Source organism: Trachymyrmex cornetzi, unplaced genomic scaffold, assembly GCF_001594075.2.
Source record: "Trachymyrmex cornetzi isolate Tcor2-1 unplaced genomic scaffold, Tcor1.1 scaffold56, whole genome shotgun sequence".
NCBI lineage: Eukaryota > Metazoa > Arthropoda > Insecta > Hymenoptera > Formicidae > Trachymyrmex > Trachymyrmex cornetzi.
The window spans coordinates 1,736,980-1,764,353 of record NW_017299871.1 but is presented as its reverse complement, the minus strand read 5'-3'; the positions used below and the strand labels follow the sequence as shown (position 1 = coordinate 1,764,353).

Sequence of the window (27,374 nt, the reverse complement as noted above, 5' to 3'; positions counted from 1 at the left end):
ATTTATTTGTAGAACGATGAGCTCGCCCACGTGTACGCTCGCACATACGTAATATTCGCCTTTTTTGTGTGCTTGACGTTACCGGAAGTAGCGACGGTAGGAACAAACGCGGTGAGAAGGGTTACAAAGTGAGCACACCTCTCTCTTTCTCCCGTTCATAAAAGGGAAATAATGACATAGAACGTACGACTCCGCGGCCGGTCATTCATTTCTACGAAAACAGTCAGTTTTCCTATGCACTATTATGCGATAAACGTTGTGCTGACACGACGCCGAGCATTCTCGCGCGATAATAATAAAAAAAAAAAAAAAAATAAAAGGACATTGCGGTTACATACACAGCAATGATATTTCAAGCGTGCAGTTGGCATTCATTTTTTTCTACCTCGTTTATCGTTTAATCGACCGTGTCATTCGCTAAGGTGTTAATCCGTAAATGCGCAATATGATAAAGTATGATTTTATATATTAATCTCTAGTTAATTAATTTTTGTTAATAATTAAGTTTTCATTCATTTATTAAACAAAAGCGACAACACATTTGATGATTAGTGACGTATTCCGAAAAATAGATGATTTTCTCGGTATTTCGGATCGGAAGTAACGCATTTTTTTTTTTTAAATAATGAAATATAATTCCTCATTTTAATGTAATAGCTTCTCATTTTGTAATAATTCGCGTGGTCTCGCACGGAGCTGCGAAGAGTTATGATTAAATTTAAAATCTCGCGTGCGAAACGAAAAGACAAGAGATAGAACAACGTGGGGGAGAGGGATCGCTCGAGGTTGCCTTGTCGAAGGGTTTAGCCCCAACTCTTTGAAACCCCTTTGTCGACTGCAGGAATTACGAATTATAAAGAACTTTTGATGAATCGGTGCACTTCGGCAAGCATTCATCTCGACATTCGACATTGGACTTCTCTCAAATTTCAACCCCAGGACATCCTCACATGCGATGGAGCAAAAACGTTACAGTGATGTTACGCAACGATTATTGACGACGAGCACCTATAATTTTAAATTAATAAGCTAAAAAAATGTAATTAATCGCGCATTTTTTTTTCTTGATACCTCGTTAACATTTCGAAATGTCGTCTGGTTTGGACAGCCATAGGTAAAATATAATATTTGCTGCCACGTTGCATTTTCGTACGAGCCATAAATTCTATCCGTCATTTCGGGGCCCGGACAATTTCAATTTTATTCCATTAAAAATCGTGATCATTGTTGCACGAACGAATTTATCGCGCCAGACATTCTACACGAATTTCAACATTTAATTTTGACGTACGGTTACTACCCTCGAGCTCTCCCTCCCTCCCTTTCCCCCCGTTCGCTTGGCTTGCTTGCCTCTCTAGTTCTCTCTCTCTCTCTCTCTCCCTCTCTGACACCCTCCAATTCTCTCTCGCTCACTCTTTTCCCTCATATTGTCGCCCTACCTCTAGCGTTGGCACAAATCATTTTCGGAATATCAAACACCTCTGACAGAACGTCCAATGATTTCCCACCCCGTTTGCCCTTTTGCAGCATAGCGACCCTTTGACGCCGACCGCGACTCTTTTCGCGAGATCTCGCGTTCGCCAGGCGCCGCCGGCCGTTTGTTGAGATTGCCGGCGCATTTTTTTCCGCGGTGCCGATACATCTCGCTGCACCACTCGTCAAAATCACCGGGTACGCGAAAAATAGGTAGAAAGCTCGCACGTGGTTGGACGTGTGAGCACGAAACAGCCCGTGGAATCGCCACCTCCCTCCTTTCCACCTTTCCACCACCTCGGTCTGACCGCTGGTGTGTGCTGATCATCCCCGTACACCCGTGCGTCCCGGGTCTCGCACCCGGTGAATGTTATATGTCGGGTGGATGGTCACCCACCCCCTCGCGCTCGACCACCCCCTTCGCAGTCCACAGCCCGGCCCGGCACGGCCCTACCTCCCTGCCGCGCGCGCGGCCCACTACACGTCCACGGCAGAAAATTAATGTCCCCTGCAATCCATGTATAATGCATTCGCATTTCGTTCAACGAACAAATGAACGCACCGCTAGAAAATTTACGTCCCATCTCGCTCACGGCCGAGCGTCTTTTCTCTTGTTTCGAGCTTTCTCTCTCTCTCTCTCTCCCTCTCTATGTCTCTCTTGCTCTCTTACTCTTGTTCTCCTCTCTTTTTCTTTCTGCCTCTCTCTCTCTCTCTCTCTCTCTTTCGTTCTACTCTCTTTGTCTTTTCCTCTTTCTCTCCATCCATCCCTCGCACGGGAATTCGCGAGCGGAAACGAGCCGGCCCTGACCAACTCGCGGCCGTGCTCGCTCATTCTCTCTTCCGGCCTCGCGTTTCACCATCTCCCGCTTCGCCCCTCCCTCCCCCTCTCTTCCTCTTCCCCCGGTCCCCTCGTCCCGTACTCCCGGCGTCATCGAAATTCCGGCTGGAAATCATTAAATTGCACGCACTCACACGCACGTGCGTCGTTCTCACTGATGGCCCCTCTCCTGGCGAGCCCCCTTCACCTCGACCCCTCCCGCTCTTTCGCTCTTGCGACCTTCTATGACACTCGTCGAACTATCCACACGAGTGATACCTCGAATTTTGGTGTGTGCTCGGGTGAGGGGCGTCAATTTTGGCGAATACGCACTGTTTCCCCGGGAAAAATTGACGATGACAGTGATGGTGAAAGGCGGAGAACAAATTTACGCAATTATCGGGAGCGACGCAATATTTCATGCCATCCCCTATTCTCCAACATTCGCGAAACAAAAACGATTAATATTGGAAAGATAAAAGCGTTGGAATGGAATAGACAATTGTAATTCTTTATACACACGTCTCCTTGAGGAACGACGTTTTTTTCTTTCACTAGCTATTGATTATTGCAACAAATATTGCCGAAGCCTCGGTGGTCGATGAGGAAACTCGCATGGAATATTGAGATCCGGGCAATATTTTTTAAAATCTCAGCTGAGGCAATACTTTTTGCGCTAATAAATTATATGCAGATTTAAGATTCTCATTAACATCAGGTTATTAATATTCTTATTGATTGATTGCTTATTAGCATCAGAAATTATTAAATTGCTTGGCAATTTAATATGTGATATTGCTACTCTGATTCATGATTGTATTTCAAAACCGAAAAATATTTTGATGCGCGATTTGCAGAATCAGACATGTGTATAAATTCACACAAATATTTAAGATCTGCATCGACCGAAAAATAAGATTTCTGCTATTTAATTAGAATAGATGAGGTTGCAAATAGAGAATCGTAAAAAATGCTTAGAGATATTAACTTGTAGAGATATCGTGAAGGTTCAGAGGCCGTATCAAGCTCGAACTATATGTCCAGTTACCACATTGTTATCAAGAATCGTGAATAAAACTATTTCACTTATCAGTGTATTTCAACCGATTTTCGTTTGATCAACGTATCTTTTGAAGTAGCACACTTTGCGTTAAGATATAGATACGATGTTCGAACAATATTCTAGCGATATTAGATCTCTCTGTTAGCTTAGCAGCATTTTTCTATGTACATATAATAAAATAGGTATATAATTACACTTTGAAGGATATTGGATAATGTAGATAACGCGGATAGAGTTTGTTTCACCTTCAAGATGAAGTCAGAATAACGATTAATGATGATTTCAAGAGTTATGTTAGATAGAAAAGAAAAACGCGTAAGAGTAACACAATTATACATGCTAAACAATAACGTCAGACAGTTACGTGACAAAAGCGGTCTGAACTTTGTACTTTATGTCTTTCGGGGCCACATTAGATTAATGGTAGAGGATTCGTGTGTGTTAAGTGCAAAGTGGTCGTTGAAAAATTTAAGTTTCTCATATACGGCGCGGATTGCATTAACCTTGGTTCGACGGGAAAGTATTTTCGGAAAAGGCGGTCTGTAGCCCGCCTTGGCTCGTTGCTAATTAAAGCGAGTTTATCTGCGCTGTTCTCGCTAAAGCGAGAGTCGAAAAGCGATTAAACTTCAAATTTAGCCTAAAAGTACGACGGTAATGTGACAATCTCCATTAATTTTCTTACATGTCCGGGAATCGTTGATGCTTTCCTACACCGGGTCGATGGAGGAAACGATCGTTCGCGATGATATAAAAAGATTTCCGTTGTGACAAAGACGATTATCGGATGTACGGGATGTTCCGGAGATGACTCGGGATTCCTATCGTGCGTATATTAAATTAGCTGCGCAGGCTAGTAAATTCGCGCTAGTAAGCGTCATTTGCGCGCGCTTGCGCCGCAACAAAAATAGAGAATTAATTATTTAGAGGAGTTATGGGCGCGCCGCGTTTATTGGTCTACATTAATTACGGTTTCGCTAGCCCGGTTAGTGCGAGAGCCGAACAATTGAGTCGTTGTGTTTTGATAATTATTCCCGTGACAGTCATTAATAATCAAATGTACTATATAGTCGTATAATTAACTGCTATACCGGAACCACCTTCTGTTCCCTCGACATTCCCGAACGAATTCTTTCTCATTTTTAGAAAACCCGCGACAAGATGCGTTCCAACCGTCTTAAAGACACGTTGCTTTAGCTACATTGTTCGGGAATGGAGACTAGAAATTGAAATCCTTGAAAGAGGAAGAGATTGTTATTAATATCAATTAAAAGTTTATTGAATAAAAGAAAGAGATGTGAGAAAGTTTTCGAAAAGTTTATCATAAATTTATATTAAATAAAAGACATATTGGAGAAGAGAGAGCGAGTTCTCACTCTCTATCAGTTATATTCTGAAAATAAGCTGCTAACTTCACAGAAGTGTTAAAATGCGGTAAGCGGTTAAATGACCGTTCGACCCTTTGATGTTAATTCGTTCGCGAAAACTGTCACCGAGAGGTGTGTCCGTTTCGCTCACGCGCCGGGTGGTCAGCATCGGACAGATGAAATTACTTTCCGCGGGAATCATTATCGGGAGGTACCATCAGATTTATCGAAAGAAGAGCGCGGGAGCATTATCGTGGATACGCTTGGAAATTTATAGGGTCCGGAATTACCATGAAACCGGCGTTAGTGCCACGTTCGGCATAGCATATATTGCGCTAGGAGAACACGTTACCGGGCACACAGAATTCGAATGAGAGCGAGAGAGTGTGTGAGAGCGAGAGAGAAAGAAAGAGAGGGAAGAGAGTGAGAGAGGAAGAGGGAGAGAATGCATCCCTTTCCCGAGCAATGCAGCCGAGCGTTTCACGCATGCATGGAAATCATTAAAATAAAATGGCCGATAACAAATGACTGTTGCAAAGAGGGGAGCCCTCCCGGCTGGCGGCCATCTTGGTTCACGTGACCGTCATCCGGGCAACCACGGGCACGCCACGCCCCTTTAATGATTTCTACCCCCTGGCGAATGTGCTGTACGTACGTGCGAAATTTCTCCCGTGTATGTGTGTATGTTTGTTCAGGGGTACGTTGGTGTATGAGTGTATCCCCCGCATACGCGGGGTACAGTCATCATCAGTAGTCTAGGCGAAATCACCCGGTACAGCCTCTTCCAAACTCGCCGAGTCAGCGATCGTTCTCGAAAGTGCATTTCGGGGTTGAACGCCTGATTTTATGTTATTCCTTGGAGAAAGTGGCTATACGGTACTCGTAGCATGATGAATTATGTACTTGAGAAATGTACGATGATCCAGTTAGACTTGTTTCACGACCAGTTTGATTGGTTGCCCGGTAGTGGCGGCGTCGCGAAGCCGGCAGGAGTCGTGTCATGCGAACATCATTGTATTGAGTAAAACGAATTTGCAGGTATCCGAGACCTGCAGTAGCACAATTACGATTTCGGTTTAGATTTCGATATGCTATAGATACGTATGAAAATTCGCGTGGGATTGCTATTTTTCCATATCCACATCGTCTAAAGTTGAATTCACTCCGGAATTATAAGACTGACATTGACTCCCTGGTGTTTGCGATCGCGAAATATAAGCGTGGAGATCATTCTCGCGTGTCTGGTAGTACCCGAAATAAGCGAAATCCAAAATAAGCGAGATTACACCGAGATTCAATTCCGATTCTAGACAATGCCAGGGTAACGATACGCTTGGGATGACGTCGTCGGCGATGCCGTTGCATTTTGCAACTTGTCGTCATTGCCGCCAACGTCGTCGTGCGGGCTCGGCGCTCGAAAGTTCAAGGTTCGCATATACACAGTCAAGCCGAGTCGAAGTGAATTTTCGAGTCGATAGCAGGCAGGCGGGCGAGCAAGCTCGGGGAATCTAGACTCGGCCCGGCGGCGGATACTCCGTTTGATGATGCGGGTAAGGCACGCGGGCAAGCGTTCGGGAATCGCGGCCGGGCACAGTAAAGGGCGGTAATAGTTGATCAATAATCCCGTAACTTGGTTAGATGCGCGTTTATTTTGCCGAATGCGACCTATTCGCTCGGCCGAACGTCAGCCGGCGTATTACGCGGCCATGAAAGTTTTATGAGGCAAAGATTACTGCCGAGTCTCCACCTCGTCCTACGTGTCGTTATTACACTTCCGCCGATTCGTCCACGCGTTCCACGGCACATTGCATTTTTCCCGCTCGGGAAACGAAGCTCTCTTTCGTAATGTCACTGAACGGCCACGACCAGTTATCGTTTGATCCCGCATGTAGATTGGACGATTTATTATTGCTCGTTTCTGTACTAATGTAGTTTAATATTAATCTCGATTAAATCAACTCTTCATCTTTTTCTAGTTTTAAAAATTATTAGATGAAGAGTATAGGTTTAAGGCATATCTCCAAGTAATAGGGTTAAAATAATTAAAGTTATTGACCACGTTGTTTGATTAATGGTTACGTGGAGTATGATTTGAAAAATCCGCTATGAAGCATTAGCAATTTTGTAAATTGAAATAATTTGACGAATTAGTCGCCTCACGATGAAAAGATTGTTATCGCCGCGGATTTGAACATTCGCGAACAAGGTCGTTCAAATGTGCACTGCGATTCTTCCTACGACGACGATGATGCCAATGAACTTCCTGTTGTTACCGGTTGGTCTGGTCGTGTGCGGGTGGAACATTATTCGGGCATATGGTAGTCCCTTCTCTCTATCTACCTTTCTTTCGCTCTCTCTCCCACGCTCTAGCCCTCCTACCCTCTGATCGGAGCGGTTCACCTGCCTTGCCCGAAACTCTTTACCTCTTATTTTTTATTTCTCTTTTTTTTTGACCGATGCCTTCGCTTTTTCGGGCCATCCACGGGGTTACCGACCCGGTTGAAGCCCGTAACCCTTCCTCATCGTTGTGGCACGCTTATTTCTTCGCATCGAGGCCGATGAACCCTTTTTTCTGTGATCGGTTATAATCCCATAAATCGATCGGTCGACACGTGGAATAATCGGAATCGCGATACGGAAATGCGATAGATTTGGTGAAACTTTCCGCAATTTTACCTGCGACTTACTCATTTAGGTTCGGCACAAGATTATAGTTCTATTATTACTCTGTCGCGCAATGTCAGACGTCGAAATCATTGATTTCAAGCGCTCAAAGAGATTCTGTCGTAGGTTCAGAGGAACTCGAAGGTTAAGGTTTGGAACTGAGAAGTCGTCAGGTACGCTTTCGTTTCCACTTCCGCAGACAAAAAACTCATCGAGCAGAATACTTTGAGAACAACTTTTCTTCTTCGCTACCGCGCGACGAGCTCTAATTTCAGGACGGCCCGTAATTTTTCTCGCGGGCTCAGCCGAGCATAATTTATTCCCGATGCCTGATGAGACCCATTGTCGCCGAGACGATGTCGGCGCTCTCTCTCTCAGTAGCGAAGGGGGTTAAAAACGAGTCGAGTCGAGTCGAGCGGGGAGAGCCCGCGGAAACGAGGGGTTGAAGTGGTCGCCGCGTTTCTAGTCAAGGAGAGAAGAAAAAAGGAGGACGAATTATATAAGACACCGGAAGAAGAGTACAACACGCGGCGCCTGCTTCCTTCCACCCATCCGCATCCGTCCGAGAATAGTTAACGATCGTTTCTAGATGCAGGACAAGATCATCACCCCTTTCCCCTAACGACAATCTCTCGTCGCTTAACAGGCATTTCGTCGAGACCTTTTTTTCTTTGTCTCTTTCTCTTTATGTCTCTGTCCCTCTCTCCTTCTCGTCGTAGAACGGCGAACCTCGAGTCATTAGGCAGACCAGGGTAAAAAGGGGTAAAAATTAATGTCTCAGAACGAACGCTCAGCCTGTCGAGTGGCCAGAGCTAAGTCGTGATGGCCCTCGTGTCTTTACGATTTTTCATCGCGAGCCATTTGTTCGTAAGATCCTGGGAGGTTATACTCTCTCTCTCTCTCCACCCCAAGTTACCAGTTGAACGACCTTTGATTTCTCGATGAGGTTGACGTACAACTGAATTAATAACGAGCCATTTCGAACGGCTCTAATTATAGGTAAAATTCGATTGAAAAGTGAAAAATTTGCTGAGATATAAGATCGTCTTGTATATGTGTGTGTTTTCAAAGTATAAAACCTCGAATAGAACGGACACGATATTATGGAGTTATGACGCGTTGAGAAATGGATCTATGCGAGAAAGCGTGTTCAGTTGAGGCTTAAGCTCGCGCATCGTCGAAATCGTCTACGCGCCTCCAAGCCTGCCGCATACGGCGAGTACGTTCATGTACGTTCACGTACGTTCACGTGTAATAGGTAGAGCGTGTATAACGCGGACACGTATCGTGCGCGCACACAAGACTGGGCCCCGAAGTTTCCGACGTAAGACGGCGGAGATCCGCCGCCTTACGTTCTCGTACGCCGTATGCCGTATGGCGTCCCGCGCGTTACCTCCCACACATGCCGTGTAGAAAGTTTACTAGATGGAAATCTATATCTTATTTTATGGCCGGCCGTGCTCAATATTCTTGACCCGCCGGCCTCGAGAGCGGCTGATATAAATGGTCCGCGTAAATCTTTCCAGTCCGTGGCTCAGCATCGGCTAGCCGCGGCGCCGATAAAGAGATGCATCTCTTCTTTGTGGAGATGGAAAATATTATCGGCGCTATATTATCGCGAAACATGGATGCGCTGTAACGACTTCGGATTAATTATGTATATTTCTGGGAGAAGAAAGATATGTACTTTTCTTTATTTATAGCTGAAATAGTATATTGTTGAAATTCTTCGTATATACGACAAATCCAAGAGTCTCAATTGGTGTCTCTTTTGGTATCGTGATGAATAAATTAGTTACGTATAAAAACGAAATCTGCCGTAATCTCAGACGGAGTGATTAATATTACCAAGTCATTATTAATATCAATAAAACACAAGTGTTAATGCAATCATATACAGATTCGTGTTTTGCAATGCTAATGTTTCCGTGATAATCGTGCTGCATCGGCGGTATCTATTTGTTCCACTTAAAGATGCATTTTTTTTTCCAGACTGTCAGTGTGGACAGTTCTCATTTTGTACAGCTTTCATTCTCTTTATTGGATTATTGGACAGCCGATGCGATAGCTCGCGGGACGCGTCATCGGTAATCGGAGTAATTGCAGATGCAAAATGAATATACGTCGTCGCGCTGTCGGCGTGGATTACCTATCTCGCATCATGCGCGCGCTTCTAATAACTATCGATAACGTGGATGAAAAGGAAAATGAAAAAAAAAAAAGGATGAAAAGAGAGAAACATTGATGCTTCATCATGGCATTTGTCGGCGCGAAGTTATAGCATCCGAGGCTGAGAAACATTAAGTATCCTTAACCCACTGACCGGTTCTCCGCGGCGCGTTAAAATGTGATAGCGCTCGCGGTGCGCACTCGAGGATCGTATCTGATTTTGCGCAAAAAGTCCGGCTTTCGTGCCAGATTAGAAAGTTAATCTACATTTCGTTAGGTGTAACACCGTTCACCATGGCGCGCCGTATAAGTGTAATTACACACGGCGGCGTATTGCGAGACAAATACGACGGAAAGGTTAGACTTACAATTATTATACATATTCGAAATTCGGTTTTTCACCCAAAACCTTTTTCGCTCGAGGCGAGGCGACGCGATTTTTACGCTCCGAACAAATATAACGCGAATATTGTTATTCATGGCGCTCGTTGGAAATGAATAACATCCATTAGCGAGCACTTAGAGAGAATTAAATTACGAATAAATAACTGCGAAACATTATTTTTGCGCATTCGACATCTATTTATATTAATATATATATATTTTTCGAAAAGCATTTCTCCGTTGGTGAAAATGACGAGATTTCGAAAATGAAGTTTCCTGTAAAATAATTAATCTGCGCCGGAAGAAGCCAACGCGGATATTTTATTTGTATTTCAAATATTCCTTTTGTTTCGACGATGTTACTTATGTTTCGTCGTGAAGAGGGATTTTCGTCTCGCTAGAGGAGAATCTCGAAGGAGCGTCTCCGCTCGCGAAAGGGTTGCGAAAGTAAGTCAGTAAAGCAAGGGTGAACTTTCGGCCGAATTCAAAGATTAAAACGGCGGTGTCTCTTTAAGCGTCTTGCGAGAATCGCGAACCTCGCCGTTTCTGAAATCGTCTCGATTCACCGACAGTCTCGGGCGTCATTTTTAATGGCTATACTTTCGAAAGTGCGAACGTTTATTCACAAAATGCGATCATTAATGGGTAGAGAAGGGATGCCGTTTTTACATCGCGCTAAATAAACGATTAATTCACGAGAGCATGAAAACTAACGCGACCTTGCTTTTTATACTTCGACGAATACTTATTACTTCTAGCTGCATCTCGGACTATTCTATATCAGCTGCGAGCGATAAGATAGCCGCGAAAAAAATCACTCTCATGGCAACAATCTCAGGACGCGTTGCGGATTTGCGTGTTGCGGAAAAAGTGAACGCGCCTTGAAAAACGTCCATGAAGAATATACGTACAATGATGAAATATAATAACTTGGTCTGCTCCGAGTTTCGCCGTGGTATTAAAAGCATTTACTCTCGCGTATGTATTTTACGATTTTGCTTCTTTAACTTTAATTAAATTATGAAACTGACACGTTTTGATACGGTAGTGCTAAAATATACCAAGTATCCGATATTAAGGCGCAATCCGATTATTAAATCGGCTCGTGCAGTAAATGCAGGCTATTCGCGAGGAGCGTTAAATTCCATCTAAAAGTATCTCGCTTCCTTTCTTCATAACTGAACTCTGCGGAGAACTCTCGAGAGTCACGTGATTTGTCCGGCTAGGCGAGCTCGCGGTTTCCCTTCCCATTAAATTTTAATTAACTGCGGGTGGGAAAAAACGAAGTAAGTGCACTATACCCCACAATATGCATACTATAGCCCACGTTTTGCCATCCCGCGTAATTAGTTTCATCGACCACTAAGGCCGTACAAGGTGTTGGACAAAAAGGTAGGAGACTCGCCGAGTCTCCGTGAAAAAGGACTTAACCGTTGTTCCTTGTTTGAGAAGCAATTCGAGAACGTGGTACTTATATCTCGCAATCATTCCTTCGTATAATTAATAATGCTAAGAAAAACAAGAAAAGAAATAAAAATTATATATAGCGTCATAATTTTTTTATTTTGCAAAAGTTAAACTTGATGACTTCGATGATCAGAAAATTTACAGTTTCGCAAAATAAATTCTACTCAAACGTGCGTTTTTAATTCATCTATTTCTCAGAATTTTCTATCGCTACGATGTTGCGCAAAAATGTCAATTTACCGGCTATTAGTCCGCCATTCGGATCTGTCAACAGAGCGTCGTGCAAATATTGCACCGAGATTTCTTATCTTGTATCACAAACAGCCGCACGGTGACAATCGGCGCGCGGGCGGGCTCGCAACGAGTCGGAAAAATTACCAAGGCGATTCGCGATCGTGCTCCGGTCGTCGTTTCGTCGCGGTCTCATATATAATCGATAGCGGAAGCGATCGCACCCCGCAACAGCGGGGCCTGACAGGCATATAAAAAAGATTGACGGTCAGTCTATTGTCGAATCATTTCGTTCGATACGATCCAAGGTCGAGACGAGAAAGAAAAAAAGCGTAGGCGTATATATATCGTCCTCCCTCCTCACATCCCCACGGTAGAGACTCTATTCAAATTAACCCTCACGGAAAAAATGCGGAATCGCCGCGGAAGGGTTCGTAGAAAATTAGAATAGGCTGATGCGCACGTCGATAGGCTATGCATATGCGCCGTGACTGTACGTTCGTTTCTTCGACCACGGACCATACGGCGTTCCTACCGGCTTAATCATTTTTCTTTTCTTTCTCCGAAGTTGTATCTTTCCTCACCGGAGTTTACCGATATTTTAACGGATAAGGGGAGAAGAAGGGGATCCTAAAGTAGTTTGTTTTACTGATTCAGTATAGGATCTACAAACATATGATTTACATGTCATTGATACATCACTACATATTATTACGTCAATATAGCACACCCTCATACCTACAAATTTTCTAACCAACTAATTTTTTTATTAAATAAATATCTAAGCCTAATTCTAAGAACCCAATATTATTTGTTCATGTAATCCTTAGTCTAAAGATATGTACAAAGTACAAAACTTTTATATAGTAAAAGCAAATATTGTTTGAAACTGATAAAAAAAACTGTATTTTTTCAACTTTTTTTTTGTTTTTGACATAAAATCGACCTGTTTATTATAATACATTATTGTTTGTACTTTAATTGTAGAAAATAATTTTTTAATCTCTGTATATATAAAGGCAGTTAGAAAAATAGTCATTTGAAAAATAATCACAGACGACTTTAGGATCTCCTTAGTTGCGACAAAAAAGAAACATAAAACGGAGCGATTTTTTTATTGTGAAAAATTAGGCTGTCTCAGCATCACATAAATATTTATTCAAATAATATTTTTTGTGATGAATATTCTCAAATATAATCTTCTAAATAATATGTAATATTAGTTGTATTCCAACGTAATGAAATTTTTATGAAGCCGGTTGTGCAAGAAGAAAGATCGTGAAGTTACAAACTTCAGTGTCTATCGATAATCGTGTCTTTTTAAGTCGCTGCGGTGGCGAAGCTGAAGTTGAGTGTGTTAATTACTAAACACGGGCCGGTTACATCGCTCGCAAAATTGCATGAATGCATGAATTCTGGCATACGAGTAATTTACGAGTATGCTGCGTTGAACGCGGGCTGATATTAGAACTAACGCTCGTTCTGTTAAAACATTCATAGCGAGGCTATAGGTCGGCTGATTAGCTTGCGATATTAATCAACGAAAATTAATTAACTTCCGGGTTTAAAATATTGTCGAAATGCAAAGATTTCGTCGATAATTTCATCGCGAATCCGTGGTATGTGGCCGCTGGAAAAAGAATATTTTTGGGCGAAAGCTCGTTTCGTAACTTGTCGTTTCCTCTGTCGTCATCTCGCTCGTAATTTTTATTTCTCGTGCTCAAAGCGTCGCCGTGCCGTTGTTTAATCTTTCATTCTGCGCCATTTGTGATAAAGGGACCACCGGCGTCGCTCTTTTCCGCAGTGCTCTCTCGACCGCCGGGACCCCCCTTGCGCCGCTTTCTCATCGCTTTGATTTTTCTCGAGACGTTCGCCGAGAGGCATTCCACCGCATGAATTCTTAACCGGCGAAATTAGCGAATTAAAAGTGTGAGAGGGACGGAAAAACGTGCGGAGCCGGAACAGGCTGCTGCTGCCAGAAGGCCGAGGAGGCGGCGAGGTTGGCGGAAGTGAGAGTGCGTCGGACGAAAGGAAGACTTTCAGGGTCTGAATCTAGGAACGTTCGTCCTTTTTCTCATTTTACCCGCGGCACCTCGTAAATACGGATATGCAGGCTCATTTCCAAACTGTTCCGCGCGTAGAAGCAGAGGGATGGTGGGAAACGGAGGTCGAGAGCCAGAAGCCTTAATTTTTATTCATGCGCCGACGAAACGGCAATTTTTCGCAGTATTAAGTGGGCTTTAAAATTGTCCAGTCAATTTCTTCGGTAGAACGTGCTCCTTTTTTCAAGCACCACTATCATCGTTGCGGCGCGGCGACGCCCTCTCGATGGGTTAGTCTCTTTTTCAACACACTTTGTGATCCTTTCGATGGACGCGAAACCGCGTGCTCCATTCCGCGAGAATGCCTTTAGAAATTACATCCAATGTGAGTAGGTATAGTAGTACGTAGTCGCTCGAGGGAGAATACCGATGTGTTATCAGTAACGTGGCTATTACGCATCGGCGTCTTTCATTGCGCGAATTATGCTCATAGACGGATCATTAGGTCATAGATGTTACCAAATGGACGCCTAGATTAGGGGCTTTCGCAGCATATAACAATCGCAATTCCGTATAGTCCTTTGAGATTGTTCTACGCCACCATTCTATCCGCGCTGCTTTTCGCGTGGCGATTTTCGCAGCCAACACACGCGCCTAGTTAGCGGCTCCGGGAAAACCGATTAGTTCCTGGCGCGTAGGGCGGTCGATCATTAGATTTTGGTCGGGAAATTGAGTTTTGCTCGCTGCCGAAGGGATAATCTTTGGTATAGCCTCTGGCCTGCTATACATACGGACTCTGTCTGTCCTTCTCTCTCCCTTTCTCTTGCTCTCTCTCCAGGGGTGCATCCCGATCGTCGCATACGCCCACGGACGCACATGTGCATACATGTGTGTTGCGACTGCATGTGTACGTAGGTGAATATACATACGACCGCGTTCACGCGCTCGCGCGGTCGTGTGCGCTTGCGACGGTGGCGGCACGTAACTTCGGTTCCATTATTGAGCGATCGGACGATCGAAAAATTCCCGCGCTTTTTCGCACGCGGCTATCCCGGTGGGGCGAACCGAACTCTCATTGGCTCGGCCGTTTGGTCATCCTTGCGCGCCGTTGATACGAGAGGGGGTGAACGGACTCGCTCACCCTCATTCTCGTTCTCTCTCCCTTACACTCCGCACCCTCGCCAGGTATTTGTCTAGGCTACAGATATTGACCAGCTATCGATATCGTGGACACTCGTCGATATTATATTCTCCGTTGCCGCCTGCTTCCCCACCATCGTATCCGTTCTTTCGTTTCGCTCTCCCACCCCATGGATTTTACCGGTCGTGCGTTCTCGTGTAAATTTCGGTTAATGAATTATATGTATAATATATAGACATGCGTGCATATATGCGCGCGAACGATGTAACTCGCGTGCATATTTGCGGAGCGATGGAACGGCGGGTGGGGGAGGAAAGGGGCACGTCGGCACGCCGGCGAATTCCCGCCGATTTTTGAACACGAACGACCAATCGCCGCGTGCCCCGCCGCGCCAGAATTTCATCGAAATGAGAAATCAATACGCGGTGCAAACGCTATAACGGGATTGTTTCGTTGCAAAAATGCGCGCGGTTTCCGAGTATGCCGCTTTGCATTCGCATTACTTCGATATTAATTAGTACGTGCTAACGTATTATTGCTTCCCCTGTTTATACCTGTATATTATTTATATATATTGTACAGCTATATATACATAGGATGTAATCTTGCGCTGCAAGAACGGTAGAGCTTAACAAAATTAACAGAAAATTAAATGAATATAATTTTGTAATTGCGATTTTTGTTCAATATACATTAAGTATCTTGTAATAGATTTATTTGACGCTTCTATTTTCTATATTTTTTTACTTTATTAATTTTTTACATTACATTTACATTAATTCTGGATATATTTTACTAACGAAAGAATAATTGGAATAGCAATAAATAGTAAAATTGCAACTAATTACGACTAAGATAAATTATCGAGCGTTGGTTCGGCAAAAAATAACATTTATGATTTACAGGGAGTCAACAAGCTTGTTGAGTTTGCATGTTGTATGGTTATAAATTTTACACCGTCCAATCATTTCTCCGTAGACGTTCGAAAATAGAAATATTTCGATTCCTAGCTAAACTTGGCTCCGAGCGTTCGCAGTTCGTCACGAGATACCGTTGCAAGGTTTGCACCCTCTCCCTCGGTGCAACCGAGGTCGGGGGCTGTACATACGGGTGCATTTAAAACATTTTATCGGTAGAAGTGTAGAAATCCAAAGCGACCCTTTACGTACGCGTGTGCATACACGCCCAACTCGAGCACCACCCTACGAAGGAGGACGATGACGAAGGGTGGGATATGTGGGGAAGGGCGGTTATTAATGTAAGGGGTGGCTGAGCAGTAGTTATTTGGACGTGGGTGGTCGCAACAGAGGGCGAGAGAAAGAGATTCGGAGAGAGAGAGAGAGAGAGAGAATGTGAAACAAGAAGACGGGAGGTCGAGAGATGGGCCAGCTAAAATCAATGCGAGTCTTTCTTTCGCTGCTATTTACAGTTAAGAAACGACAAGCTGGGCCGAAGCAGCGCGACGTGGAAATAAATAAAAAGATTAGTAGCTCCAACATGGAAAATCAGGTTATACTGGATATTCTCGTCAAATTCGCAACGTTTATTTTTATAAACTGTTCGGTGTACGAAGGCTCGGTTCAAGCAAAGTTACGGAGTACCCTACGATCTACATCGCGCAAGACGATTCCCTTCCTGATTCGTCGAAGAAGATTTGAGAGAACGATTGAAACGATTCGTTACGCCGGCAAAGAAACGTTGGGGATCCGTTTACTTTGTCAATGAGCCTTTTCTCGGATCGATTGTTACTCAGGGTTTCGTATCTCTCTTTCGCTCCGCACGGATTCGGACGATTCGATTAAATAGCTCGAATACCCGACGCGGGGGCGTTTTTCTCCTCGTTCTTTGTTTTTTTTCCATTGCCTCGCAAAAGCAAATCTTCGTTAAGGTCAACGAGATTTTTCCAAGGGGCTAGTAGTCGTGCGCGCGGCGCGCGCTGACCGTTCGGCGTTCGCTTGCGAGTCTAATACCTTCCGAGTGACTACGCTCATCCCTTAATGAAATTCTTTCTACCCGGACGCGACCCATTGGCTTGCCTTTGCAGCCAGATCAGGTTTTCTCATTATTGCAAATCCTTCATGCCTGGTCCGGCCTGGTCGATGTTATTTTAGTCGCATGCTGCTTCCTACGCGGATGCATTGTTATCCAAATATCGAAAGCCTCGCGGGGCGCGAAAGAGCAGTACGCAGGGCGATAGGATGCATTCGTTCGTTCGTTCGACCGTATCTATGAGAGCATAGGAATATTTTACTTGCACGCATGTTGCATGCACAAAGCAATTTCGCACCGGCGCGCATTGAAGTTAGTCACAATCGGGACGCATGATTGCCCGTACAGACAATAACTGCATATTAATTTATTGATTATTGGCTATAGCCCGGGCGATATAGTATTCATAGAATTTACTATAACAGCAATATATATTCGTGCACTAATTTATTGACCAATAACTCGGCGTGAGTTCTATAACGACGACGAGCCCTGGGCAGCGGTGTGGTGGGGTACCAGAGCTTAACGTGTATTATTCTGCATTAATTTACGGGCGGTGCCGATTACGCGGCGGTCAACTTTAATCGGGCGTAATCGAGGAAAAAGCTCACGCGCCGACCCGATGTCGTTAACAACAACAACAAATGAACAAGGGAGCCACTCACCCGTATGCAGTCGTGTATGCTGTTGCACGTGGCTGAGCTGCTTGAACCTGCGGTCGCAGTAGCTGCACTTGTATGGCTTCTCGCCGGTGTGGACCCTGATGTGTTGCACGAGTTGATGATTGCTGGAGAACGACTTGAGGCACTGCTGGCACTGGTGCGGCTTAACTTCGTTGCTGGTGATCATGCCGCCTGGTCCGACGCCGACGCCGACACCGACACCCAGACCGGCCAGACCACCGGCGACGCCGCCGCCGGGCCTCGCCGTCAGTGCACCCGCGCCCAGCTCCCTCGCGTGCATCTGCATCGCGCTCTTGTGCATGAAGATCTGCGAGAAGAACTGCCGGGGTTAGTTGGTACGCTGTACTTTTCACCGAGCAACGGGGGATGGTAGATCGACCCTGACCGCCGTACATTTCGTAGTCGATCGCCATCATTTTCGCATTGCCGAAACTGAAGAGGTTACCTCGCCTCCTCGGATATCGATCGTTTTGTAAAAGATTTGAATATTTAATTTGGAAAAATATTTATTATTGAAAAATAAACGAGAGGCGAGGAAATCTCATAATAAATATAAAGAATATTATATTGTAAAAACCAATTTTTATTAATACAGAAAAATCATTTAAATGAGAATAAGTTCAATGAAATATAATAATACACTGTTAAATCTATAGTGTCAAATTTAATCTAATTTTAGTTGCCATTGCTTCTATTCAATATATTGTTATTTTTTACTAAAACAATAAAATAAATTTGACACTCTGTAGTGTTAATTTGACACTGTACGTACAGTGTCAAATTTTTCCATTGTTTTAGTAAAAAAATAACAATTTATTGAGTAGAAGCACTGGCGATTTAAATTAGATTAAATTTAACTCTATTGATTAAACGGTGTATATTTAATGTTATTTATATTTTAAATAAAAACAGTAGGGAAGAAACGCACATACTTTTGCAATCCTCATTAACAGTAAAAATGTTCTAAGATATTATATTCTTTTTCACAGTTTCGGCACAGATTTCATAACACGTGCGGTTCGATTGATCCTCGTATCTCTTTGTTTGCGGTAATTTTTGTAGATATATTAAGGTGAAATTATAGCACTATTATAAATCGAGGAGATTTATTTACGCGCGAAATTGTATTACGGTGTTATATATCGTCTAATCCGAGTTGTAGTGGTAGTTGAACTTGGCGATTAGAAGTTACCAAGGTCGTGGTACTGCAAGGCCGAGAGCCAACGTTTATAATCGCGGAACGAAGGTGCGGTGCAACTTGACCTACTGACCGATACTATAAGCTCCGATTCTGAAACCAGCGTGAGAACTTGGAACTCGACGAAATTTGTAACCTAGCTCCTTCTCAGCCTGATTTAGATTTATCGTTATAGCACGCGCGCATGTGTTTTGCATGAACGCAACACGATTGAGACATGTAATTTTACGATCTCTGCAATATATTTAGTACATCTGTAGTACATTTACATTCAATCCATCACGTGTTTTTAAACATTCTGTCAATTTTAGGTAGGTGATTATTTCGTTGTTTAGGTGCTTACGGTTTATTATCCGCTTCGCTTCCATCGATCTCGATAGCGAGAATATCGAGAAAAGAATTCGAAAAGTCGCGTTCGCGAATATGAAGAATCGTGCGCGACGGTACGTACGAGAGTGGTTCAATCACTACTCCGATTCTTCCTGAGCGTCGTGAGGAAGAACCGAAACTGATAGAACGGCAGATCGGGCCGCGTAGTCGGCGCAGGAACGTTCAATTTCGGGTTCTCCTCGTTCGGGGAACAGGTGTTGCGCCAGTATCGCGGGTGTGGGTGTAGGTGAACGAACGAAAGGGTTAACGTTAAGGCCGTACAGTCCGCGGCAAGAGTGGTCGGGCGAGTAGGATTCGGCACGAGGTAGTAGAAGGGCCGACAACTTGGTGGAATTAAAGAGGGTAGTGAGGAGAGAGAAAGGCAAAGGAGATGGACGGATGGACTCGCGAAGACGGCGAAGGATTTTATTAAAATATGTTAAAACTGTAATTAAAATCGAAAAATCTCGTGAGAAGTTTTAAGAATCTTAGGTCACCCCTTTCGCGACGAGAAGAGAGCGCCAGGCTTCATGAGAGCGAGAGGGGAAGAGGCGGCCGGGCAGGACGAAGAGAGAATTGAAATTGTCACCGGGGGTTCTCAAGTTTCCGCGAGTTCAACCCTTTCCTCTCGTTCGCCGTTCGACGTGACTGTGGATACTTGACGGGGTGACGACGAGAGATCTCGGCGCTCGCTGGGCATCCCTGGACTCTTTAATCCCCGTGGGAGAGGGAGAGGCTGCCCGACGCGATTTTATTCCGCGCCTTTTTCCTCGCCTTTTTCTACCTCCGCCCGGACACGGTCGGCCGGCTGTTGTTCGTCACCGATTTGAATGAAATTGCTCCTGTTTTGCGGTACTCAAGGGGGGGAAATGTTATGAACGCCGAGGCTCCGTTTAATCGATGTACAAACGGTACGCTGATACGAGCATTGGGACGAGTTTGCGTCGATTTTGTAATATATGAGAGGTATTAAAAAATTATTGACATCTACGGAAATAATATATTGAATATATTAACAGAAATAATATATTGAATATATGGCAAAGATAATATATGTATTAATATCTATTTTAATTCATATGAAGAAAAGTAATGTTGAAAATGTAAATTAAAACTAATATATTAAATATACAGGGTGTTTTCAAATTCGCGCTCGCAAAGTACAAGACGTGATACTTTATGCTAAAACAAACAACTTTTTCCTTTAACAAAATTACGTCCGATAAATAATTTTTGCGCTTATTTGTTGACTTCAACTTGTTCTCCTGCAAAAACTATTTATCGGGCGCAATTTTGCTAAAGGAAAAAGTTGTTTTTTCTGCTAAAACGAATAACTTTTTCCTGTAGTAAAATTACATTCGATAAATAATTTTTGCGTTTACCTCGTACAACTTCAACCTGTTCTCCTGCAAAAACTACTTGTCAGACGCAATTTTGCAAAAGGAAAAAATTGTTTCTTTTAGCGTAAAGTATGACGTCTTGTACTTTCGCGGGCGCGAATTTGAAAACATATTAGAGATAAATACATTAATATAATTTTTTTAGTTTATGTAAAAATAGAGTTGCATCTATTATTCGAGTATATATTTTTGTATATGTGGATTGTGTAATCTCAATCAGCTTGTTCGATATTTTTAAGGTGTAATTTGCTTGCCAACACGGGTTTTCCTTTTCGAATTCCTTGCCCCTCGTAAATGGACTTTCACGATGATTAACCGGGAGCCGGGAGTGACAGAAGGGTTCGTGAAAAAATGGTTTGATGCTGAGGCAAAGTCGCGTCGCGAATTTTTAACGACTGTCTCAAGTGTCCCGTCGAGATTTTTCTTTAAACATCGAATATAAGACATTTCGCCGATCAAACGACTCTTTACCTTTGGGTTTATGAGATTTTAGAGATTAGAAATTTTTAAATATTTTTATGATTAAATAATTTTAATTCTGATTTGATTTATACTAAATTTAATGCCGAGAGTGATATAATGATTATTGCTTTTTAACGAATCCAGGACTGCTGTTCGCGAAAACACTTTAAGCAGAAGTTGTTTAAATTCGGCGAATTTCGGTCATTACCCTCATCAGCTGATCGCACGAACTGTCAATCTGTATGTTATTGTTGAGAAGTACAGAAAGATTTGTGAGGTCAATGATAGAAACAAACTTAGAAAGTACAAAGCTGCGATCCTGCAAAACTCGATTAATGCTGTCGCAAGAATACTTTGTATATAGACAATTATCGTGTTTTTTCATGTACTCACGTTTAGATTGTGATTAGTGATTCACAGGAATAAAACGTATACATTCTGAATGTTTAGACGATTCTTTAATTTCAAATGCGTTATTATAAATTAAATTATAAAAAACTGTAGAAACGGTGCTATTATTTTTTATTGATTCTCGAAAGTAATGAGACAATCATAAGATTTCGACAGCATCGATGTCGACTATTATTCTCGGTGGGAATTTTTCGTCAGAGTTCGGCGAAGATGCCGCGCCTTTCTTAAATTTCAAAACTACGCGATCATTAATCAAATTTTTATCTCCTGGCAGACGGAAAATTGCGTCCCGACGCCCGACCATACTGGCGGTTTGAATCTTTTTTTCTGATTTATTACCGTCGCCAACCGCGGGAAAAAAAGAGAAAGAGAGAAAGAAAGAAGTCGCGGTCGCGTCTGGGCCCGCAAAGAGAAATGGAAAGAGGAAGAAGAAAACGGAAAGAAGAGAGTTGGCCCGCGGGCCGCCGGCTTAATGTCCTTAATAATGGAAAAATATATCAAATGACACCCACTGTATTTCCTTAGGAGCATCTCTCTCGTTCCGATTCTACTCCTCCCGCCCGTTCTCCACTTTTACCCTTTGCGATATTCATATTTTTGCGTCTGTCTCCCTCATCTACCATTTTTTATTAACTCTCGGATTACTTATTAAATCCTATCCGCGTTCTTGCTCTAATGCAGCGAAATCTGACAAAGAAAGAGATCGTGACTATTTTCAATCTACGTGATTTATTAACGCGTGATAAGAGACTGTTTCGCCTCTTATTTCGTATCTGTTTTATTTTGACGAGTTATCTTTGACATATTTGCGCCAAGACGACTCGCCGCGGGATTCTCGCATGAAAAATGCACAACCCCGTTTTTCTGCTATTCGAATCGCGACGGATGGGTTCGTACCTCCGGCAGGTCTCCTTCTGATGCTGATGCTCGAAGGGATCGTTAGCATTTCAGGAGGAGAGCCGGCGTGCAACCCTTTCTTTTTTTTTTTCTTCCTTTTCTCTCCCCTTTTATCATGAGTTACGTTCGTGAGTAACGTCGGGCCACTCGAAGTGGGCTACTTTATACACTTGGAATACAAAGCGAAGGTCTCACCTGCTGACCATATGCCTTCTCTCCACGCGTGTATACACGTACATGCACACGCACACGCAATGCCCTCCGTCCACCCACGCACGCTGGCCGTGCAGCAGCGGCTCACATATGGTATGTCGTTGTTCATGTACGCACGTATGTGTAAGTGTGTGGGTATAGTATGCGCATACGTGAGCGCATATACGTGTACGGAGACAACGTCCAATCTAACCTAGCATGACCTGACTCATTCGCGAACCTACCTACCCACCTATCTATCTAAACTACCGCCGCGGATAGTGTGTACTGTTGTAATATAAAGGAAAAGGGGGAGTACCACCACCCTCCTTGTAATTGTCAGCTTTAATCCGCCTGAATCGTTGCACGTTGATCCTCCGCGAGGTATGTTGTCCGTTTCCGGTCGGCACGGACAATCGTTCGCCGATCAGCTGCTTAAAAAGGAAGACCTGGCGATTTGATTTCCGCAGAACCGATTTCTGCGGTCTGTCCTGTCTCGGTACCTCCCTACTTCTTGCATCTGTCTAATTTTAGAGTCGAATATAGAGAGATCATTCAATCTCTACTCGTCTACCTATTATACCTCATTAAGACTATAGTTCTTCATCTAGGTATAATATATGAATCGTTTAATCGATGGATGACTAACACTTGTCTATTATTTGATTAATTTTATGATAATTTTTATAAAATATCACGATTAAAAGTCATATATAAATATGAGATTTTACAATATTTTATTTTAAAAAAAGTAGAGAAAAAAGTATTTTGGTTTTGATAAATGTATTGATTAAATACTTCAGGCCAAAAAAAATGAAATTTCGATACTACGAGCATCAAGGTGTGTCTCTCTTTTTATTTCCTTCTGCATACGGTAGGCAAAATCGGGCTTCCTGTTTCGTCGGCGGATAGGATCAAATAACACGACGCGGCATGTCGAAATTAAGGATGCCGAAAGGTAGTCGTTATCCTGCGGCTTATGTGCGGGCTGGTGAAGAAAAAAAAAGAGAAGAAAAGAAACGGTCAGACCGCGAGATCGCGCGATAGTGGGCTATCGATCGTATTAATGTGCGTCGGTGGATAGCCAACGAAATCCAATGTCAAGAGTGCAGGATCGCGCGCCAGGCGAATATCGGCGATCGAGCGAAAGTCTATCAATGATCGGCTGGCCTTGCGGTCTTGTCTCGACGTTGTTGGTAACACTATTCGACTCGGTTCGTATGACTCGATGATATAACGGATACACAGGGTCGCCATTTCCATCTGGGAAACTAATCGAGGACAACGGCGCGACGGCAAGAGTGACGTCTACTTTTGTGAGTGGGAAAAAACAATTTCAATCCGAAAGTTTTCCGACGCGAGCTGTGCCAACTTCCATGAGAGAGTGATCAAATATGCAACGGTCATTTTTAGCACCGTTTCTCGAAAGTGTTAATTATTAACAAGCATTTTCGGCCGCTCCTGTCACGTCGATATTTTCGGAAATATCTGAACGCTCGTCGTATGCCACTGATTTTAGCGTGACACGTGACACCTTAAAGGCGAGAGATCTGAACGATCGAAGATTGTGGCAGTGGCTAGGTACGAAACGGGTTTGCGTTTCGATCGCACGACGATTGTCTGGCGGACACCCTCCGTTTAACGGCGAGTAAAGACACTCATGCGGGTATAACCATAATTCGAATCACGTAGATAATTTAATAAGCGGTCATCAGGTAGCAATCTCCACTTAGTGATTAATCATCGGATTTACGAGTACATCTAGGGACGGTTATATACATGTATACTATGAACATAAACTACTTATCGTGTATGTAAGTTTTTCCCTTCAAACAAATTCCTCCTCTTTCAATTCATGAACAAGACGTTGATTGATTTCTTTTCTAAACTGATTTCCTTTTTTATCCTGTTATTATTTTTCAATATTATTTCTGTTAGTATTGTATTATTATTATTATTATTAATTATTAATACGAATTTGTAAAAGATGTCAAACAGAAATTTAAGAAGCATGTTTTAGTTTTAATGATTAGATAGATTAGAGATTCAGACACATATTTTCCAGGCTTTACGTTCGTTACATTCATTATAGAGTCGTGTGTCTATAACTTATTTAGTACGCGTGGCAAACACGTCCTCGGGGCTAAACTCTCTTCTAGCGCCACGTGGTCACCGTTCTCTCCTAGCGTGAATTTTCGATCCTCGGCCTCAAACTAGCCGTGGAACATATCCATCAATAATTACCTGAGGCGGCAAGTGGTGATGAGGATGCTGATACGTTGGTGGTACGTACGGCGGGTGGCTTGGCGGATGGTTGTGGGGGTGAGGTCGGGGATGGTTTTGATGCTGGGCTTGCGGCGGGAGCGGTTGGGGCGCGGGGGGCGGTGTCCAAGGCCCGTGGTTCGGCCCGTGGCTTTCATTGGTGCCATACATCTTCAGGGAAGAATCTCGAGCACGCAACCTGAAGAGTCCCACCCGCCCCGATCCACGCGCGACAACACGAAAGGCCCCGGCACTGCCGGCATGATCGCGAGCGCTCGCGCGCCCTTCGACCACTCGATATGGAATTTATAAAGTCACGTCTCGAACTGTTCCAGCATACGAGAATATCACTTTGTGTGTAGACACGAAGGTATCGTCGCCACTTGTGTAATACGTGACTTCGAAGTCACGTCGCGTCGCGCGATGAAGGAAACATATACACGAATTCACCCGCGGATCGCTATTGTTGTAAAGTTCACAGAGAATAGCTTTCTAGAGGGTGGTATACGACTAGAATGGATCTCGGTCCAGCCGATGACCGTAGTAGAATCTACGGCGTTTGGTCCCTGACTAGCTGAACACAGACTTTTGACCATTACGCGAGCGTAATATTTGCCCTCCGCGTGCGCGGTGCGTGCGGACTGGCTCTTCGATCGCCATTGTCCCGATCAATCTCACCCGCCGATCTTTTTCCCAAACGGCGGCTCTTCATTGTGCGCGTTTCACGTCTCAACGTGGGGCGAGGCCTCTCCGATTCTCGACGGGGCCTTACGTAATCGAGTATGGGGAAATCGCCGCGTGAGGGAATGATAGCGGTTGCCTTCGCATGCGTTTACGGAACCCCATGGTTTCTCTCTCTTTGTTTTACAACAGGGCATGTGAAAGATATCGTTTGTCGTTTGCCGCGATTACTTTCCCAATCGGCCAATTAATGCTCGTACGCTCCATGAATGTTGTGCAAGCGGCAGACTGTTGTAAAGCCCGATGATCATCAGACCTCTTCATTAACTCTCGTTACGATTCCCTTTGACGAGGGACACGGCAACGATATAGGCCCGTCGCGACACGCTCGTTGGCGAACGGACCTTACCCCGATCGACCCGGCGTTCGACCGATCATCCTTTGCGCAACGGTACCGCTGCGATCGTTGCGTAAGCACGTGCCCCACACGGCCTTGCACTCGCGAACAAAGTCCTTGGCGCCGAAAGCTATCGGTTACGAGAGAGGAAGCGATCGAGAAGAGGATTTCTTCGTTAATTCTCTCCGCACTTTTATCTCATCTTTCTTTTTCCTTTTTTCCTTGGAATTAACGAAAGCCTTTGTCTCCAATAATTCATCGAATCACGAATGTTTGCGATGAATCAAGCAGATTCTCTCGTCGTTCTATGAACAGCGTTCTTGCGAGTTTCTTCTAATTTCAACAATCTCGGCTCGCGAGTCAGCACACGGTATCGTACTACTTTCGTTCACCACGCTCGTTGCGATCGGGTAACTGTGGGCGCGCGCGGCCGTGCGACGACGGCGGCTGGACGGTCCGCGCGACCAGGATACCGGGGGCCCGCGCGACGAGAGGTGTCCGACGACTTCCACGAGATGAACCACAACGTCCGTCAAGATACTATCACTTTTTCCCACCCGGGAAGAGTTTTTTTATATACACCGGGGGTAGACTCTCGCGCGGGTAGACCGGATGCAGAAGCGCGGACGTAGCGCTGTACGCGAGCGTGTGGCGTCTCTCGCAAACTAAACCGGCCCAAAGGGGGGGACACGGCGATTTCTTGGTCTCCGTCCGCCGTCCGTACGTGCGTGCGCTAAACGGGGGACGGTTGAGAAAAAAAGCGGCGTCAGCGCGCGCGGTGGAAAGGCGCGCTGATAAGGCGGCCGTGGTGAACGAAAAATCCGTCCGCTGGCTACTCGAAGAGATATCGATTGAAATAACATGATATATTCCGGGGGGGGGGGAGGGGGGAAGGGCTCGTACCGCCAATCGGTACGAGCGACACGGCGGAAACGACCAATCGCGCCCGTACACAGCTTCACGCCGCTCTTTACGCGAGCTATCTCTCCTCTTTCACGCAACCCCCCTTCGCTAGCTGGCCCCCCCTGCTCTGCCCCCTGCCTGCCGTTGCGACTCCTAGTCATACGCGTCCTTCTCCGTCGCCTCCTTGCCTCTCCTGGCCGTCTTGTCCTCGTGCCCGCTTCTACTCCACCGCCGCCGTTACTTCTCTTCCTCCACCCTCTGCTCGCTCGCGGGCGCGCGACTAGAGAGAGGAGAACGAGAGAGAAAGGCGCGTACGTTCGCGCGCGCGACGAGCGAACGATGAAGTGAGAGGGGAGGGGGCCGATCCGGCCGGTTCAGGAAGTGTGTGCGCTGATCGAGGTGTCATCCTCGACCCGATGGATTTTTCCACTCGTCGCCTATGCATTTTTCTTTGTGTCATCGCGAACGATAATAATCCTCCTCCGTTAAGCCATCCGTCCATCCCTGCTGCCCCTCCCGCCTACGCGTCTCTCTCATCTCGCCAGGAACTCGTACGACGAGGAAGTCGGATTCAGAGGGTGACGCATCATCATCCACGCTGCGATCGGTACGCGACGGGATTAGGGGACGCGGAAATTACCGTCGAATGACGTGCACGGGGATAATTCGAGTTGCGTCTTGCCGCAGAAGCATCGACCTTTGTAAATTCGATGGG

General features: G+C 44.6%; 1 protein-coding gene across 1 annotated transcript in view; it reads right to left on the bottom strand.

The window, feature by feature from the left end:
* dati (zinc finger protein datilografo) overlaps positions 1-27,374 on the bottom strand; it is a 75,457-nt gene that overhangs the window by 23,084 nt on the left and 24,999 nt on the right. Inside the window, exon 4 of the mRNA XM_018514739.1 lies at positions 17,470-17,794. Coding sequence (XP_018370241.1) covers positions 17,470-17,794 — 325 coding nt within the window. The remainder of the gene's footprint in view (positions 1-17,469; positions 17,795-27,374) is intronic.